This window comes from Syngnathoides biaculeatus, chromosome 2, assembly GCF_019802595.1.
Source record: "Syngnathoides biaculeatus isolate LvHL_M chromosome 2, ASM1980259v1, whole genome shotgun sequence".
NCBI lineage: Eukaryota > Metazoa > Chordata > Actinopteri > Syngnathiformes > Syngnathidae > Syngnathoides > Syngnathoides biaculeatus.
Window position 1 is genome coordinate 14,862,481 of NC_084641.1, and position 20,335 is coordinate 14,882,815.

The 20,335-nt window shown below is 40.1% G+C and overlaps 1 protein-coding gene across 3 annotated transcripts in view; it reads left to right on the plus strand.

Moving 5' to 3' along the window:
* The first annotated feature begins 1,080 nt into the window (after window positions 1–1,080).
* Window positions 1,081–20,335, plus strand: part of mib2 (MIB E3 ubiquitin protein ligase 2) — a 43,685-nt gene continuing 24,430 nt past the window's right edge. Inside the window, exons 1-3 of one of the 3 annotated variants that reach the window (XM_061835899.1) lie at window positions 1,081–1,214; window positions 13,381–13,764; window positions 15,662–15,833. In XM_061835899.1, coding sequence (XP_061691883.1) covers window positions 13,542–13,764; window positions 15,662–15,833 — 395 coding nt within the window. In that variant the 5' untranslated portion in view covers window positions 1,081–1,214; window positions 13,381–13,541. Of the gene's footprint in view, window positions 1,215–2,666; window positions 2,805–8,331; window positions 8,487–13,380; window positions 13,765–15,661; window positions 15,834–20,335 lie in introns of those variants that run through there. The other 2 variants (XM_061835891.1, XM_061835884.1) reach the window with 2 other exon arrangements.

A 20,335-nucleotide genomic window follows, 5' to 3' on the forward strand; every position in this document is an offset into this window, starting at 1 on the left:
TATGTTATTGTTTGGAAAATTTTATTTAAAAAAAAGTGCTAGTTTTGTTTGTGGTTATAAACCTGTTGATCAGCAGGGAGTGCTATTTGTCAACTACTGAAACGTCATGAAGTCCTAGAGGAAAATAAGATATACAGTATGTCCTTACAGTTCCTTCGTAGCAAGACCGTTTTTTTTTTTTTTCTTTTTGCTTGTCTCTTTTGATACGATGTTGTACCTGAACATCTATCTTGTAGTATTTCAACAAGGAGTGATGGGTGACTTTGGCATCAAGGAAAGGATCTTGGAGGGACAGTTGGTGGTTGACTTTGGGAAAAGGGTGTCATGAACACCTTTCTTCCAGAAGAGGCAGGAACATGGGGTGATCTACAAGAGCGGAGGTAGACGCACGCAGATGGATTACTTTTTGTGCTGATAATGTAATCTGAAGGAGGTTCTTGACTGTAAAGCAGTGGTAAGGGACAGAATGGCAAGACAGCATAAGATGGTGGTGTGTAAGATTAAAGGTCAAGTTTCATCCCGATAGATATTGTAATGAAAAATACATATAACATCATTCACTTCAATGTCCATACGAAAAAATAAATATGAGCGGAGAGTGCGTTATCTATGCGCAAAGTTGCGGAAGTGTTATTTGACGACATCCAAGTGGTCGCCATATTGGCTGCATCTCCTGTCCGTGACATCACCCCGGACATTCGCCATTGAAAACATGCTGTGGAGCCTACTTTGGGAGACACACACGCCCCTTCTGACACAGAAGCTCTTTTCGAAGGCAAGAACATCACCCAACCGAGTGAAGTTACTGGGGCAATATTACCCTATTGTTTTGAGCCATATTCAGATGATATGCGATCACGGCCAATCCGCCTCCCCCGTCTGAGCCACTTCCGGGGGGGAAAACTCCAGCCAAGGTGATGAGAGAGACAGGCAGGAGAGTACATGGTGTGTTTTCTTGTAGGGAATTGGAAAAGGAGACTTGGTGGAACTTCATAGTTCAGAGAGTCATACGAGGAAAGAGGTGAGACAAGAAGTGGGACACGGAGAGGAGAAAGAAATACATGGTGATGCAACATAGGGTGAAGATAGAGGTGGCAAATGCCAAACAAAAGGCTAATGTTGGTGTGTATGCCTGGTTGGACACTAAAGAAGCAGTAAAGGATCTATACAGCTTGATCAAACTGAGAGGTCGACATGGGATGGATGTGCAGCAGGTAAGGATGATTAAGGATAGAGATGGAAATGTGTTGACTGGTGCTGATAGCCAGCTGTACAGATGGAAAGCCTACTTTGATGAGTTGATGAATGAAGAAAATGAGGGAGAAGTAAGAGAAAGATGCAAAGAGATTATTTTTTCATGTATGTTTATTGAAAGTCAATCAGTTGAACAGAACAAGATTTCTCCGGGGGGACAAATGACAGTGAGTTGCCAAGAGAAAGTGAAAGAAAAAAAAAATGAATGACCTTTGTGAGGATAAGTGGCTCAGATAATGGATGGATTACATATTGTTATAGCATTACATATCTACAACAAAGCAACAAATGTAGATATTGTCTGCCTCTATAGAACAAATATACATATAAGTGGGGGGCAGGGGGGTTTACACAAACAATTCACATATTCAGAACTTATTTGTTGCCGAGGTGTGCTGTAGGTGTGACTGCATCAAGGATCAGCTCTGAGCCCTTTCCTATTTGCTGTGGTAATGGGTAGGATGAGAGATTATTTTGTACTGACCATGATATTTTCAGATGGCTTTGTGATCGGCAGGGAAAGAAGGGAGCAGGTGGAGGAACACTTAGAAAGGTGAAGGAAAGCATTGGAAATGTGAGGGATGAGGATTAGTTGAAGCAAAACAGAATATATGTGCGTGAATGAGAGGGGCAGAGGAGGGACAGTGAGGGTGGAGGACTTTGTAGACATGGGCTCAACAGTTCAGAGAAATGTTGTGAAGAAACGCGTTCAAGCAGGTTGGAATGGGTAAGGTAAGAGTCGAGTGAAGCCGGCTGGGATAGGTTGCAGTCCCCCTTGAGCCTGAACAAGATAAAAGGTGTCGAGAATGGGGGACACTGTGGCAACTCCTAACATTGACATTTACAATGTTTCATAATTTGTCTATAGCTCAATCCTTACCCCACTCCCCAAGGTTCCTTTCCTCCTCCCATTTTATTTCAATGAGGTTCTCCGACCCTTATCAAGCATATTTTGACCATATTTAGCCTTTTTTTTTGTAATTAATCAGAATTGTGATGGTTTACAACAGTCGTTTTGCATAGAGAGTTAAATATTATGACGGATGATATTCATTGATTTTTATTGTTGTGATTTCATGACTTCAATGGCACAGGCAATTTTATTTTTAATAATAACATAATAAATGATGTGCCCTGCGATTGGCTGGCAACCAGTTCAGGGTGTACCCGCGCCCCCTGCCCGTTGACAGCTGGGATAGGCTCCAGCACTGCCCGCGACCCTCGTGAGGATAAGTGGCAAAAGAAAATGGATGGATGATAATAATAATAATAATAATGCATGTGGAATGGTAACCCCACTTAACCCATAATTGGCTTTTCAAGACGGTACATAGGAACAATTGCCGATTTTTTGGCACCGAATTCTATTTAAATGTTTACGGGAACACACGAACGCAGCATCGCTTCTGACGTCATACATGGGCGTGTTGTCATGGCTGTGAACCCCCCCAGTTAAATCCATATTTAAAAACACCCATGCCAGCGTCGGTCGCAGGCCGGAATAAGGGATTATTGGTTGCCACAAAGTAGACATTCTTAACCAAGACCCGGTGAGTAACTGCACTGTGAAAGAAATTGTTTTTCACCCCAATAAATGTTGCCAGACCTGGGTTAGCTTGCTAGCGTCAGCGTTTGACAAGCTAATAACACACACCAGCCCTCCTCAATCATCTCCTCAGGCACACGCACACATTAAATAATGTCGCTCACTATTAGTCCGTTTGGTTTGCTGCGTGCAATATAGAGAAAACACGGACAGTATTTCCTCCCAATTCCCCGAGTAGCACATTGCATGAGGAAAGTGCTACTTAGACCGTTTGCAGTTATGTAGTGGCTGTGAGCCGAGGCAGGTGGTTTTCACTTGACAGGCGACTGGAGGGTCATTTCGGCGATGACGTTGCCACTTCTGTTGTGCACACAATTTGTTAGCGAGCGTTCGATTATTCATTCCGTACCATGTCCTTGATATCCACCTTCATGTCCACGTTCCAGTACGCTCTTTGTCCTCAGCAGGAAGACCATTCAGTAGAAGTAGTAATAGCAGTAATTATTTACAATAATAATTACTAATAGTGGTAATTAGTAGCAGCTCTATCCTTCTAGCCTGTATTTTTCTTGTAACGATTTGCCGCCACCACCAGTGTCACTTTAGGCTTACTCCTACAACCTTAAACTGAATATCAATGATATCTAAAATGCTCAACCAGGTGTAAACCCTCCTTCATGTCCAAATTGTCCTCTCTTCAAAAGACTACTCGGCGCCCTAGTGGAGCGACAGTCTTACTTGTAACTTTTTTCCCCCCACTACTGGTGCCACATTTGGCTTTTGAGGACGCAGTTATCTTTTACTAGGAAACTACTGTGCTGCGCTACCATTACTATTAAGCTCAAGTAGTAGGCATGTGCAATTCTACCACTAGCACCGAAATACCCACATTGTAGCTTTGCCTCAATAGTCACGTGTAATTTTCCATCCATCCATCCATCCATCCATCCATCCATCCATCCATCCATCCATCCATCCATCCATCCATCCATCCATCCATCCATCCATCCTCACACCACTTATCCTTGTTAGGGTTCCGGGGTGCTGGAGCCTATCCTAGTTGACTTTTAGACACGGACAACCATTCACATTGACACCGTCACTGACTGGGAACTGAGCACAAGCTGCCCCCTCCAAAGTCATCAAGTGTGCCAGTACACCATCGGTGACTTAATTGTCCTACTAGTGTGCTGAAATGTTATCCAGTCGCTGAAGGCAGTAGTGGGCGAAATAAAACATCCTTTGGTAGTCGATGTTTTTGAGGTTTAGTTTAAAGTACATGCTCGTACGTTCTTTTTTTCCCCTCTCTAATAATTGGATGGCTTAGGATACTAGTTGGTAAACTTCATGTAGTAAAACAAAATGGTGCTTGTTGACAATTGTGTGTGACTAGTTATACTAGTGAATACATTCTACTCTTCAACATATAGTGCTTCTCTAGTAATAGTATTAGTAAGATGTACTGTGCACTTCAACTTCCCTGCTTTTCCTCAGTGGTAATGTGGTTGTCCTACTGGTTTGCACATATATCATACAGTAGAGGAAATTAATTTACAAGTCAGAAAGTCATTGTTCAAGTGTACTGAATTGTCTTAATACTGAGACGAACGACATATCGTCATTGACATTAAAGTCAATGTTAAGTACAGTGGTGTGAAAAAGTGTTTGCGGTCTTCCCGAGTTTATTTTTTGCATGCATGTCACACTTAAATTTTTTTTTCCTTCATCATCATCATAAGCCAACTGCCATCAGAATGAGGGTCATCGCTATCGAATGTGGAAAGATGGATATTCAGAAAAAAGCTAAACAGTGGGTTTTAGTAACATGACCCGGTGAAGAAAAGCTACATCTATAGTTAGCAATCCAATTTAATCTTTATAGGTGCACATTTTAAGTGAGTATGTGGTGTGTATGTTGTGTAAAGAGTGTGATCTTGGACCTGCTCTGCACAGAAAGTGCCTTGAGATTTCTTTTGTTGTCAACTGATTTGAGTCATGTCTGAATCTTAATGACCAGATTTAGGTTCATGCAGGTACAGCAGGAGGGTTTGATAGTGTTAATCCAAATTGGGATTTTTCTGACATTAGTGGAAATCAAACGCCAATTTGGTACCACTTTAGTTCGTTGCTAAACAAAGTTCTACTGTCTATCACCAAGTATTTGGCACATATGAAGCAACGTTTACTGTGCAGTTGTTGATTATTTTGGATAAACGGGCTGAACTGAATTCGAATGGATGGCAATGTCATTGTTGATGCACGTAAATATGGCGGCTTCAAAACAGGGCTTGTTTGTCTGGGAGATGGCTGTTGTTTTTAACTGTGTGTGTGTTTTTTTTCGGCTTGTCCCTTTCGGGGTTGCCACAGCTTTTACGCCGGATGGCCTTCCTGACGCAACCCTTCTCATGGAGTGGAGGCCCAGTGGGATACGAACCCACAACCCCTGGTTTACCAAACCAGTCCTCTAACCACTGAGCTACGGGGCCTCCTTGTTTTTAACTATTTGTAATATATGCAATTGCTTGAATAAGTGTAAAAACACTTCCAACTACTACGCTAAATTGACTGGACCTTCATCTTGATAAATAACCCGAGGTTCGTCTGCTCGCATATGTCACACAGCTGTTTTGATTAAATATAGTGCGCATGTACACCCAATCTCAAAACAGTTGAGCAAAATTTCCAAGTCTCCATGTAAAACAAGACTTCACCGATTTTATCGGCCTGGTCAGCTCAGCCAATAATTGGCATTTTTTTGCTGATGAGCCAATTGGTTTTGATGTCATCATTCGCCAATCCGATCAACGACATCATTAATTCAATGACATAATCGATCAGCTCTGAAAAAGCCATTTATTCCGCATCGCCGTCGTGCACAGTATATCTGAAGCCACAAGATAGTTATCTTTATATAGTTGTATTTATATCATTTTTATGTTTTTTGATGTACTACTGTAAATATCTGATAGACAATTAAAATAATAAAGTCTGGGCAATGGGAAAGACGGATGCGCGGATCAGTCTTTCACAATTGCGCAATGTCAGATTACTGCAATAAAATCTTGTTTTACGATGCGGTCGCATCCTGTTTTTTAGATCATTAGACTTTTATCTGGTCAACTGGATACAGTCGTTACAGTGGGGATTACAACACGGGTGGATCACGCCGATCGTATTATTAGAAGAAAATGGGAGGAAAAAACGTGTTGGTGGTCAGGACAGGAGAGAGTGTTCATGTAAGGCTTGCTTGAGGTATGCAGTACGAGGTATATTACTTGCAGTAACAAAGTAGATGTCACGATCGAATATTATCACTCATTTTGAAGACTATATGCTTGGCTGTATATTTTACCCGTTTGTAATTGTGCATACAGCATTTGTGTACAAATATTCCCTATTTTCAGAGATGTACGGTGGCCCAGATGTGCATATCACAACAGAGGAAAAAAAACACCACGGCAAGTTAAAATAACACAGCAAAAAAATACGTTAACGGCAACTAAAAAAAAAAAAAACAGCAAATAACACAATGGCAAGTTTAAAAAAAAAAAGACAAATAACTAAACACAATGACAAGTTAAAAAAAAAAAAACACAATGCCAAATAACTAAACAACGGGAAGTTAAAAACCACAATGGCAAATAACTAAAGATGGCAAGTTAAAAAGCACAACGGAAAATACATAAATAGAATTCCACGTAAAATGACAAAAAACAATGCCAAATAACCAAACAGACCGGCACATTTAAAAGACACCGGCAAATAACGAAACACGCCGCCACATTTAAAACAAACAAAAAAAAAAAAATAGAGAGAGAGAGAGAGAGAGAGAGAGAGAGAGATGACATAACATAATAAAATCTGGGATTAAATTAGTTAAAATACCATACCGGAAGAGTTAGGTCGTGGTTGGGGATAATACTCATTGCTGATTGGACGAGAGGGACGCTTTGACCTTTAGGGTGTCTGGTGTGGTTTTTGTAATGAACATTACAGGTGTTTCAAACGTAGCTGTGTTATCAAATATTTTGACACTGAACATAACCTAATCTGATTCTGAGGCTCAGCATTACATAAGTACGGCGATCCTCGGGATGCCAACCCAGCACCCTCTTTTAAAAGATTGGGAAGTTCGGTTTCTTGACGTACATCCACACCATTAGGCATGCTCTCGTTACACATACATATGAGGTGATGATGGATAAATATGTTCAGGACTAAATCACCACATTCAAATAATTATGCATTCAACGACAATGGGTTGCCCAAATGGTGTTGCCCAATCAAGTCTTACGTATCACCCAATTAGTGATAAGTCATATCGCCCACACCAGCCCCTACTTCTTCCTGTAGATTCATCCAACCAGCGATCATTCTTATCCCAAACTAGTACCTATTTCTTCCGGTACCTTAATGTTGTTTTTTCATTTGCTGTTGTTTTGTAATTTGCTTCTGTGTTTAGTTATTTGTTTTGTTTTTTATTTTTATTTGCTTGTTGACAATTCTTTTCTGTGGTGTCAAATTTACAAGGCGCTGTTTTGGGGTCCTTTTAATGTTTACGATATCAGCCATGTTAATAGTGTTCGCTCGCAAAATGTTGCACGATAGAATGCTAAGTGATTTTGAGACCTGTATTTTTCGAAATTATCACTTTTTTTTTTTTAAAGTAATCAATCTCGCTTTACTAAGGTACTATATACACCTTTGTTTTTGTGTTTTGTTCAAAGATGACAATAGCTGCTGCTTTTCAGTCCCTTTATACCACAGGTTTTAACAGAATACACAGAGCTGTTTTCGGCTACATCGCACACTCAAGCACTTTCTGGCTTGAGCCATTTCATTATTTTTGTTTGGTTCCATTGTTCCATTGTTTTTTTTCATCTCCTGCTGATGTCATTGCCTCAATCAACAGGGCCACACATAAAGTTCAGTTACTGCAATACTCTTACCATGAAAAGATTCAATTGAACAGTGATGACTTTTCTGGCATTGTCACTCAACCATGAGTTATTTTTACATTTCCTGTAATGTTGATATATTTTTTTCCCGCAAAGGTGACACTAGTTCAGGCTGGAGTTGAACGATGCAAGCACCAACATATGACTAACTGTTGACTTGGAAATGAGAAGAAATTTACAAAAAGTGACATTACAATAGAGGAAGCCATTATAATTTGAAAGCAGGAAGACGTAGAACACAGTATCTTATTTATTTTAATCACCTTGCTAAATGAGCATGACCTTTATTCATTGCTCATTGGCTTTTCACAATGTTTTTATGCCTTTAGAGTGTAATTTATTTTTTTGTGGTCAAAATGGTTTTTGTTGAAGAGCAGAGATAAATTCCCTGTGTATTTACATACTTAAAAAAAAAAAAAAAAAAAAAAAAGATGATTCTGATAAGACGTCAGGCTTGTAATGTCCTTGAGTAACATCTGTGAGTGCAAAAAAAAAAGGGGGGGAAGCTGTGTGTTCCAAAAACAAAGGGCAAGGTACACAGCAAACCAAATACAAAGTACGTATTAGGCAGAGAGTGTTCACTCCCCCCTTAGTGCGATGACTGCATGGTGCTCAATGCTCTCATATACAGTCCTGTCTCCTGTCCTACCTGGAATAGACTGCACTCTTGCAGGCCGTTGGAATCCAGCAGTCTGACATGTTCAAAAGTGGCCTGAAGATCATTGGGAGTGAGTATGATAAACCATGATCATTTGTGCTCTGCAAGAATGCTTATGTACGCCCCTGTTCTTTACAAAGGTAGATAATGTTTACTGAAACTGGAGTTGCTTTTAAAGTCTTTTGTCATTTCAGTGGAGTTTGAAACAGGAAGAGTATCGGGTCTTTCTATTTTAGGACCGTCAAGTCATTTGTTTTCAAATGGGTTATTTACTCATAGCCTTTGGTGATTTTTCTCAAAATCCTCTGGCCACCAGGCGATTCTGATATAAACCAGATTGCAAAGCATTTACATCCAGTTGCACTGATGTTGTATAGAAACAACAGGCTGAATCTGTGGATAAAAGCCACATACTTCAGACAAACACACGTGATGGTGATTCATTTTCCATTTTTCAGCAGCACACAGATTATTATTAGTTTGCTGAGCCAGGCCTGCTCGTGACTTGTTTTAATAATCACAAACATGCCATATCGCTTCAAATTCTGTGCTGCACTGCTTACAGCCTTATACAACACTTCAGTGACTTAAAACCATAACTGTGTGTGTGTGGTGTGTGTGTGTGTGTGTGTGTGTGAGAGAGATCTTTGCACTGTCACACTATCGCAAACCCCGTTTTAATCACTTCAAAGCAAACTGATAGCAATAGGGAGGTTGAGTCTTACTACTGCTACTGTTTCCGCTGGGCCAGTAATTTTTTTTCCTTTTTATTAACTGACCATTCCATGTTGTAAAGCAGCTCACTGTGCATCTGAATCCCATTGTGATCAAAGTAATGTGTTCACTTTAACCGATCACTCCATGTTAACACCGTATCATAATTTTGTATTCCTTTCCCTGTTCTTCAAATCAATGGTTTAATCAATCTGTTGGTGGTAAGTGGGTTAATTATTTTCTACATCAGTGATTCCCAAACAGTGTGCCATGGGAAGTTATCCAATTTCATGTAATTGCTATAAAAAAACATTTATTACAAGAAATAATGTATTTTTTATTCATCTATTTATGCCAGTGAGGCACAATGACAGACAGAACAAAAAATCCTTTTCTATTAGATGGCAGGAAGTACATACAGTAATTAATCGATACATTTTTGGTGACATTTACTTTTGTTGGTGTGCTGTGGGATTTTTCAATTGTAAAATATGTGCCTTGGCTCTATAAAGGTTGGAAATCACTCGTCTACATTGATTGCGTTAATGGACAATTGAACACCACATCCATGGTACACAAGAGAGATAAAAATGGAGTCGATGGATGGATGAAATCAATTTATTACTTTACAGAGAAGTGTTTTTTCATCCTGTCCTGTTCAGGTGTTGGGTGAAACAGAGAGGAGGATTTGTATTCCTTTTATGATGAACAGTTTTAGTGTGTCACAGTGAAGTTTTAAAGCTGCCTTTGTGGTTCTCTGTATTCTGATGGACTTTTGTTAAAAATATCAGTTGGGTAGAGAGCTTTTAAAGGGGAGTAATAGAAAAAAAACAAAAGGGAGAGACAGTGACAAGACAACTAAATCTAGGAAGATGAGATAACAAAATAAAGGACATTAGCTGTAATTAAGATCGGAAAGTACATCTTCATATGCCTACTGCAGTGGTTCTTAACCTGGGTTCAATTGAAGCCCAGGGTTTCAGTGAGGCAGTTGCTGGGGTTCATCCGACAACTCCATGCACACCGCGTGTGTGTGTGTGTGTGTGCATGCATGCGTGCATGTATCCCTACTTTTTTTTAGACTGCATTTTGAATGTAGCTGCCATTCAAAACGCAACGCTAAGTCAATGCGTGTACCATTTGTGTACTAAACCTTGAGTTGAAATGCTTTTTTTTTTTTTTAATTCTTTTTAAATTCTTTATTCAAAGTTTGAGTTTAGTGGTGTCAGACAGGGCATCAATAATAATATAAAAAAAACAGCCCCCAAAACTTTTAGAGGATTGTAGAAATAAAGAAAAGGAACACAACAAAGTCTGTTCCTATCATATGAGAGTGCCACTTAAGAGGAAGGACAACAGCAAAATTCCCCATTCACTTTCAGTAAATTTTCATTGAATTAATTTTTTTTTTTGCATGAAATTTAAGTTTTGTTGGTTTTGTTCTTTTAACAATTAATTTTTTTGTGCGGAAGTGTTGCACAGTTCATTTTGTGCATCACTTGGGTGACTAAAAACTACAGACAATAAAATATATAACTATTTTCCGTCCATTTTGAATAGAAGTAAATTAGTAACGGTTCTGTAAACAGTAAAGGTGATTCTTTTTGTAAAGAGCTACTGTAAGTTGGCCAGGTATTCTATTACTTTGGTCTAGTGTAGCGGTTTAAGTAGCCACTTGTGTGGCTAAATGTGTTTGTGTTGTAGACGAACACCTGTCTACTTCCTGTTATTTGTGTGTGGAGCAGGTTGACGTTTTCCTACTCAGTGGCAATGTGGACAACAGGCGCCACTCCATCTGTTGTTGAGGGCTAAGATCTTTAATCCTCCACCTCGTCTTCAGCCTCAGTCACACACAGGCAACAACATTTTTTGTCAACAAACATCAAGGCTGTCCTTAAGTAACTCAGGTCATTATTAAGCTGCAACTACTGTGTACTAATAACAATGGAATCACCAAAGTCAAGCATAATATGTTTCAGATCCACTAACAATTTTCTTCTAAATTCAAAATATTTATTTTCCATGCAGACCACTTTAACTGAAATAATACAGGGCCAAAATCTCTCCACTATACGTACATCATACATTGAAATAAAATTATAACATTCTTAATAGAACAAGTTACCCATTGTTCACTAATACTGAACCAAAGTTAAATTAAATAACTTTTTTTTTTTTTTTGCTGTTTGTTGAACTTGAAGGTTGAGCAATCATGGTAATAAGTTAAGGGTTTGCTGAAGATGAGTTGCATTTTAGCATTATTTTTTGGTCATTCAAGTACATAATTACGTTAATTATTGCTTTATACAGACACTCTTGTGCTATACTATGCATTAAATACAGGTGTCTGTGTTAATTCCATTTCTACTATCACCCGCAAAGCTAATGAAAAAGCCAGAGTAGACATTCATGGAGGTTTTAGCCGCAACGGATATGCAGAAGTTTCATTAGGATGTCACACGTGATGTTTTGAAGCCATCTTATTGATTTACTTTGGGTGGTTTTGGTGTTCAAAATGAGATTCTGGAAAGCTATAATATGCTCCATTTCAACATTATCATTCATCACCACCACCAGAGTACCCTGTTTGTAACGTGATACTTGATGCTATATTTGTCCTGAGAAAAGGGCTTACTCAGTCTCTTTGTCAGTAGGAAATTATTTTTGTCATGCTGTCACCTTGAATGCTAAAGTGAGCCTGCCATTTCCATTAAGACAGAATAGGTGCTGAAATCTGAAGGCTTTGTAGTTGAAGCACATTGTTAGCCATTCAAACAATTGTACCTTTTGGATTCAGTCAGCTATAAGTTTTCACATTTCCTGTCATGGAGAGGGTGTCACACATGCAGTGACCCTCTATCATCTTGGAGTCTGAATGGAGTCAGTAATAACAGAATTGGAGATTAGATGATATTGCTGTGCAAGGCTAAAATAGCGTATATACCTTACGTGTTCTTTTTGTAGAGATGAGGATGGATTTTGGACATGAACTTGTGTGGGTGTCCTCACTTGAATATTATGTGAATTTTACTTGTCGGTGCCAGTACAAGCCTGTTTATCTTTTTACGTGCATGGCCACTGTTCTTGTTCTGCTCGTGCACACAATGACACAACAGCAAAGTGAGTGCCCCTTTTGATCTATTTTCTAAGCCGCGTATCCTCACAAGGGTCGCGGGAGTGCTGGAGCCTATCCTAGCTGTCAACAGGCAGGAGGCAGGGTACACCCTGAACTGGTTGCCAGCCAATAGCAGGGCACATGGAGACAAACAACAGTTGCACTCACAATCACAGCACCTCTAATTTATAGTCTCCAATTAGTGCTGCTTTTTTTTTTTTTGGGTTGTGGGAGGAAACACGAGTGCCTGGAGAAAACCCACCCCAACTGTGGTAAACAGATGTGGTTAGACTGTCGTTTTGGACAGGTAATGGTGTACAAGTTGCGACTCTGTCATCATTTATCATTATTTTAGCCCCACCAAAGCAAACTGTGCCTTTAAGACCAGAATAGCATTGTAATCTTGGTAAGCATGCAGACATAAAAGTAGTCTGTGGTGAGACACAACATGTACAATTAAACTTCTTGTGAAAGGCTACTTTATAAAATGAGGTAATTTGGTCATTTTGCGTCATAGTGACACAGGTAGTTTTGTCTATAATGACAAATTAATTGAAATGAATTCTGTCTACACCAGCATGCATACACGTACGACACTGGGTTACGTGCTACCACTTTCCTAATAGTATAAAAACGAATAAATGAAGTAATCAGTCAAGAGTGTGACTGTGGGTGTTCTTTGTGGTCTATAAATATCAGCTAAAAATGGTGTACCGTGTTACAAATTGTACATTTAAATATATTTGTTTGGAGTCATGTGGGAGTCTCCTTTCTCACAAAAACAGAAAATTCTTTTTGCGGAGAATAGTATGGCATAAGTATGTGTTGTTTGGATTGTTTTTGCTATGAAGCCACAATATTTTAAATGTGTCTATGTGTGCTTAACAAATCAGTCATATCTACTCCGTTTCTCTAGAAGTGAGCATTAATAAGCCTTGAATAATACAACCACCAAAGACAAATCCACTGCAATTTAAATAATTAATGTGCCTCCTGGAGGCACTGTCAGATACATTGTCGGATATCACATCAAACTTGAGTTCTTTAACTTTCAGGACAGAATAAGCAGTGTGGAGCGATATGCACTTGGAAAGTTAGTGAGTTACGTCTTAAACTTTGCATTTCTTTCTTTCAGTCACCCCTGATCTGCTCCCGGAAACCCCCCTTGAACCATCCCTGCCTGTGCTATCATCAGCGCGAGCCAGCGGGAGGGCCCGGAGACGCAGCGTAAACGACGGGGCTGCCAGGGATCGGCCATTGAGCGCGGCCCTCAGGCCAGGCCCGGGTAAAGGCAGCATGGAGGTGGGCATGCGGGTAGTTCGTGGCCTGGACTGGAAATGGGGAAATCAGGATGATGGCGAGGGTCATGTGGGGACTGTGGTGGAGATCGGGCGGCAGGGCAGCACCACCACTCCAGACAAGACTGTGGTCGTTCAGTGGGACAGCGGCACAAGGACCAACTACCGCACTGGCTACCAGTCTACTTACGACTTGCTGTTGTATGACAACGCTCAAATCGGTAAGTGCTCCAGACTTGAGTCACACCAGAAAAGTGGGCGGCTTACAGCGATTAAAATGCCACAAAACCTTTTTTTAAATGTATTTTTTCAAAATTTTTGAAATGCTAAAAAGAAGAAGAAATAATGTACAGTAGTACTGAATTGTTTAGATATGGCGTAAAAGCCTTTGTCCTTCTGAATTTTCCTAATTTTGTGGGCGGGGATAAAAAATGCCCACATGATATTAAGACATTTAGGCATACACTTTCCATCCCCCATCATATAAACAGTGAGCACTCTTATTCCATTGTCACTTCCTCATCAGTTGATCCAATAGCATGCAGTTAGCCATCAAGGTATGTCCACAGCTCGAAAAAATACATTTCATATGAAGTCTATTTGGTGTTATGTGCGCTAACATATCTCTGTCGCGTGGCCCCACGCGCATTCTGTTGCGAGGTCGCAGCGGACCGCAAGGGATCCGCCACCCCATGGCCCCTCACTAGTCCTATAGAAGTGAGTGAATACATACTACAAGGTTCCCGTGCAATGATGAAGAGCTTTCAGCCACTTGTGCTGCGGGTGAGGAAGAGGAGGAGACATCCAAAAGCTGCAACGCGTGCCTCATGAAAGTCCCTCTGTCGATTTATGGCCCACAAAAATTTCAATGAAAACAAAAGGGCCGAAATGGCTCTTTGCGGCCTGTGGAGGCTATGTGCACCGCTCCTTTCCTAGGAGATAACTGTGAGCTGTGATAGAAGTATTTGATTTGAAATCTGGAGGTTGGATTTTCAGAACGCCAAGCGACATGCCCACAGCTTCTGGAAGCTCAATAAAAACCACTTCAGTTCTTGACCATTTTGAATTGTGATTTCACATACATTGTATTTTTTTTTTAATCCATTCAGCCATTGTCCGGCTTGCTAACATTACTCTTTTCTGTGATGTTTCAAATCTACAAGACATTTTTAGACCTGTTTGTGGCACTTGAATACTTGATTTTGAGTCTTTGTTGAACCTACCATAATGTTTTCTGGCTGTGGAAGGACACCATAGTAAGTGGCGAAAACCCATGTAAGCTTATGGACAACATACAAATGGCACATAGAAATGTCAAAGAACTGACCCTTTTGACTGTGAAGCAGTTGCGGTAGCTTCAAAAAACATTCAAAATTATCCTTACATATACACTAGCTTTTAATTAATTGGACATTCTAAATTGCCCTAGGTGTGATTGTGAGTGTGGCTGTTTCTCTATGTGCCCTGCGATTGGCTGGCAACCAGTTCAGGGTGTATCCCGCCTCCTGCCCGTTGACAGCTGGGATAGGCTCCAGCACTCCCCGTGACCCTTGTGAGGAAAAGCGACAAAAGAAAATGGATGGATGGATATAGCTTTTGTAAATGTGGCACTTGGACCCTGTTGCAGATTTCATTTCTAGAAGAAGAAATTTTTTAAAAAGATTGGGCAGCATCAATGATATCATGTAATATTGGAGGACATCATGTCAGTCACCAGATGCTCTTCATGCTTTTGGGAGGGGTGGGTGTGATGCATACAAAAAATTCACACATTCCCATAATTTAGCCATTTTCTTCAGTACAAACTGTTTCCCCACACTAATCCAAAACTACTTTATTCCTGTGTCCCAGGAATCCTCAACCCTCCATGCATGCTTGTGCATTGACTTGATCATAGCATTCCCATGATGCATTTTCGTGTGCATGGGAAGAGAAAAGTTCACTCTGACTCTCATTCACTTTATTAATGATCTTAGCATTTTGTCCCTTTGTCCTGTGACAAACTTTTCCCTTTAATTAATGAACTGAGAGAGAAGAGAAGAGCAGTGCACAACTTGTCTGTTTGTACTCCGCTAACTTTATTCTGCATTGCTGAAGTTACACCTCCTTCTCTCGCAGGGGTGCGTCATTACAATATCATCTGTGACAGCTGCAAGAAGCATGGCATCAGAGGAATGCGATGGAAGTGCAAGGTGTGCTTTGACTATGACCTGTGCACACAGTGCTACATGAACAACAAACATGACCTGAGCCACGCGTTTGAGCGTTATGAGACGGCACACTCTCAGCCGTGAGTATTATACTCCCCCCTTCTCCAGGATCATTCATCACCCTCTTTTTACTTTGTAGTCATTGTGGTGTACTACCAGCCTCCCTTGATTTTATCAGAGGGGCTAAACGTTGAACTCAGATTACCATAGAGACTGTTGTGTCCTTTTCTGGATGGAAGAATGTACTCCTTTCCTTTGCTATTTAGGCTTTTTATCAATGTTTGTTATTGTGTCATTTTCAGTTTCTTTGATACTTTGTGTGTGTGTGTGTGTGTGTGTGTGGTGTGTGTGTGTGGTGTGTGTGTGTGTGAATAATGTATCTGAATCTGAAGATCTATCTGAAAACACTCGTGGCAAATCAAAACTGCAATGAAAGCATAGAAAATGTACATTAGGCATGAATAGACTACTCTATTCTATTTTCTTAAGTGGGGGAATATATTTATGATTGTTTAGTTCTGGGTTTTCGCTGCCAAATGTTGACACTGGCAGCTCCAACAGGACCTACACAGTGGTCAAAGCACAGCAAGCGGTCCACATGACAATTTTAGGTCTTGTTCTCAAATTAGCACCATAGGTTGTTGCTTGATGCCATCAGGGAGGGGGGGGGTCTCATACAGGGTGCTCTTCAAACTAGCAGAGCCACTGCTTACAGCATGGGATTGCGCAATAAGCCAATTGTGTGCAGTTCTCTAGGATAGTGGTTCCCAGTATTTTTTTTTTATCACAGTTATGTCTCACATTACGGCATATTTTGACGGACTGTCGAAGCTGCTTTTCAGCATCCACGAGCTGCCCATGCCCCACGATAGCCTGCCGTCTGCCCATTGGCCATTGTGTCCAATCAGGCACTGTAATTGCCTGCGCATGGTGCCGTTGGTGGGGAACTTTCGTTCTTGTAGTGGCTTACTGAATTCAAATAAACTTCGAAAGCAATAAATTCAGGAAGTGACCAATAATCACATTACACATCCAAGCATCTCACAATGAAGGTCTAGCCTAAATAGATATTAAATATTTAAATCAATTGCAACTGTTTATAATTTACTGGTACTGCCCTCCTAATTTTGAAACAGGATTATTAGTTATAATTGATGATATTCCATCCATCCATCTTCGATACCCCTTTTACTCACTAGGGGTGCTGGTGTTCTGGAGCTTAGCCCAGCTGACTATCGGTGAGAGGCACGGTCCACCCTGGACTTGTTGCCTGCCAAATCACAGGGTTTATATGACCAAATAACCATTCTAACTCACATTCACGACTATGTGGAAATGTAGAGGCTTCAATTAACCTACTGTGCATGTTTTTGGAATGTGCGAGGAAACGATAGTACCTGGTAAAATTGTAAAGATCTTATATGTTAGCTTATTCTCTTACATTCTTGAACATATTTTATTTTCACGTGTCAGAGAAGTCCAGTGAGATGGCTCCTATTTGGGTATAAAAAGATGAATTCAGTTTGAAATCCTCACTCCTATTTAAAAATTGCCAAAAGGGAAGAGCTCAGTAAAATTCAGTGCTATTTTATTATTCTAGATGTTGTTTTTTTTTAACGGGGCTCGATTACTTTAGCTAAGTGGTGCACATTTAGGCTTTCACTAACCCAATCTTGTATGAACAAACTGGTGACACATTTTGACTTCCCAGTCAAATACTACCTTGATAGAAATCAGCTTCTTACCTCCTACCTTTTATCTAATGATTTGACACAGCTTGGAGTTTGTCACTCACCACAGTTTTTCATCATAGATATTGATTTGTCTCTGAGGTTGAAATGTTGTTTGGCTTAGTAGTGTGCTGTGTATTAGTGGAGCTTTACTTTGACCTTCCAACCAAGTCAATATCGGGGTTTACTTACACGATGTGAAGTGAAACATTATCTCACTTTTTAATTTTTTTTTTTTTATTTTTCTTTTTTTGTTTAAGATACAGTGGTACCTCTACTTAAGAACCTCTCTAATAACAAACAATTCAGGTTACTAAATGCCTTCTTGGAAAAATATGGTCTTTAGTTAGGAAGGAACACTCAGGATAAGAAAGGAGGAAAAAAAAATCTGCCCTGGATTCGCAGCCCACAAATTCCACCAAGCGTAAATATCCTGTATCTTTGTTTATGTGGCGCGGTAGAGCTGCTCTCTCATTGGCCATCTTCATAGCATCTTTCTGCCATCCCATTGGCTAGGAGGGATGTCAATCTTTACCCATGATGCTTTTCATTTCCCGTGGACACTCGACTGGCACCGAATCACGTGAGTGTTTTCACACGCTAGCACATATTGTTAAAGTGCAACTTTTTCACAAGTTTTTCGTTTAGTTTTTTTGCAAGTTTATTCATCTTTATTTACCATAGGCCCCAAGAAACTTTAGCCGAATTGTGTGCATGTGTCCATTCGTACGTATGTTTTCTCTCCGCTGTCAAATGTTTGCCTCCTCCTTCATCCCCCATGATGCCTTTTCCTTGTTACTCACTCTTCCCTTTGCATAGTTGCCCAATGCCAAGTGTAACTCAACATCATGTTTTATTATTCTTTACATTATGTACTTTGAATGCTTATTTTTGCCAGTGGGTGGGGGTCACGGGGCTTGGAACGGATAGGCTATTTACATGTAAAATGTGCTTCTTCATAAGAAAAATTCATGTTAAATGACTTAAGGTATGAATTAACTTCGTAAGTAGAGGTACCACTGTACATAGTAACAAAGGTATAGAGATTTCAAATGTCAACAAAAAGCATTTCATTTTATTTAGTGCAGGGTTTGTTTTAAGGAATTAAAGCTTTCTACTTTTTGACTATTTTGAGATGCAGTACTTGTTGCTATGCATCTTTTATCTTTTCTATTTCTGCCAGGACATCACATGAAAGTCACCTCTTTTCTCATCAGATGGAGGGGTGGTGGTGGTGTGTGAGAGAGAGAGAGAGAGAGAGAGAGAGAGGGGTGGAGAGAGTGAGCAAGAGAGAGAGATATCTCTATGTAATGCGCCATGCTGCCTTTTCCTCTTTTTTTTTTTTTTTTTTTTTTTATAACACCAGATCACACTGCATATTCCCTACAGCATTTTTAATAACACAGTCATGGGACTTGGTTTTTTTTCCTCTTCTTTGAATGGCTCTTTTAGCGTGGTTTCAGTAGTGCTCCTTGTTCTACCTCCATTTAACTCTCGTGTTATGCTGTGGGCCAAATTGGCGCATTTTAAGTTAAAGAAATAGACCCAAATTAGACAATGTTTTTCTTGGTAAAACTCTGCTTGATAAATGTAACAACAGTGATTGGTTGATTTCACACATTTATGATGGACTGTGTAGCAATAGTCAATAGTGGCGTTTTTCAGTTTTTGAATTTAATAATGATATTAGTAAAGAAAGATACACTGTGTCAATTTGACTGAAGCATTATTGCAGCTTTTGAGAAACAAACTTAACAGTGAGGGTTAATATTGCGAGAATCGTTCTTGTAACCACTGGTGTAAGGCTACATGCCCAAGTCCCTATTGCATTTTATCCCTGAGAAATCACACATATACCATCTTAATAAAAAAAATCTACAGTGTTCTAATTTATTGACATAAGAAAGCTCTCTACTTCAAGACTGTCTGCACAGAGTTTCTGCACTTGACACTCATTGTCTATGGAAGAATGTGGTTGGATGTTTGGTGGTGGTCAGAGGGGGCTCTAGCCACAGAATGGGAGCCACGCTTCCATCTGACTGCCTCGGGGCAGCCGTGACTACACTAGTTGGTTTTCACCAAAAGGTTGTGCTTGAGGAGTAAATGAATAATGCATGAAATTGTAATGTGTCTTTGGGTACCTGGAAAAGTGCTCTAATGTATTATTATGATTATCATTATTACAATATATCCAAACTACCAATGTACCGTTTATACTCACTATTATTATTAAGTTTGGTGAAATGTAGCTTTTGAAGCCGCTTACGTTTGGTTGACATCGCCATCATGAAAAACACACTGGGAGTCTGCCATTTTGTTTTAGGGTAGCCATTACTCTAAAGGGCTGTTTTTATCCGTTTGCAGGGTGTTGCCAGAGGGATTTCGTCCCCTCCAAAATATTTGCCACATATACCAGACTGATGTACAAAACTAAATTATGAAGGATTTGAGTTTTCATCCTTGTATGCATTTCAAACTCGTTTCACTCAGTCCACTGTGTGGTGCTCCTCTATATTTCACGTACCCCTTGAGCTTGGGTATGTAAAAATTCATTCATCCCTGCTCACAGCTGTTTGATATTTATTGTTTTATGCATCCGCCCTCAAATGTTGCGGAGATGATGAATCTCCTCCGCATACTTGGACACCAGCTGACCAGGTACACGAAATAGTCCCTCGATACACCAAATTTTGCTTATGGAAAGGAGCTATTAGCGAGTAGCTACCATGCAGTGGAAAAGAATGAATGTGAATGTTGGCTTGACATGGGCCACAGTGAAGGAGTCTTAACTGGATTCAACAATACATTTGACGACGTGATGCCTGGTGTGAACTTGGGTCCACTTAAGTTTA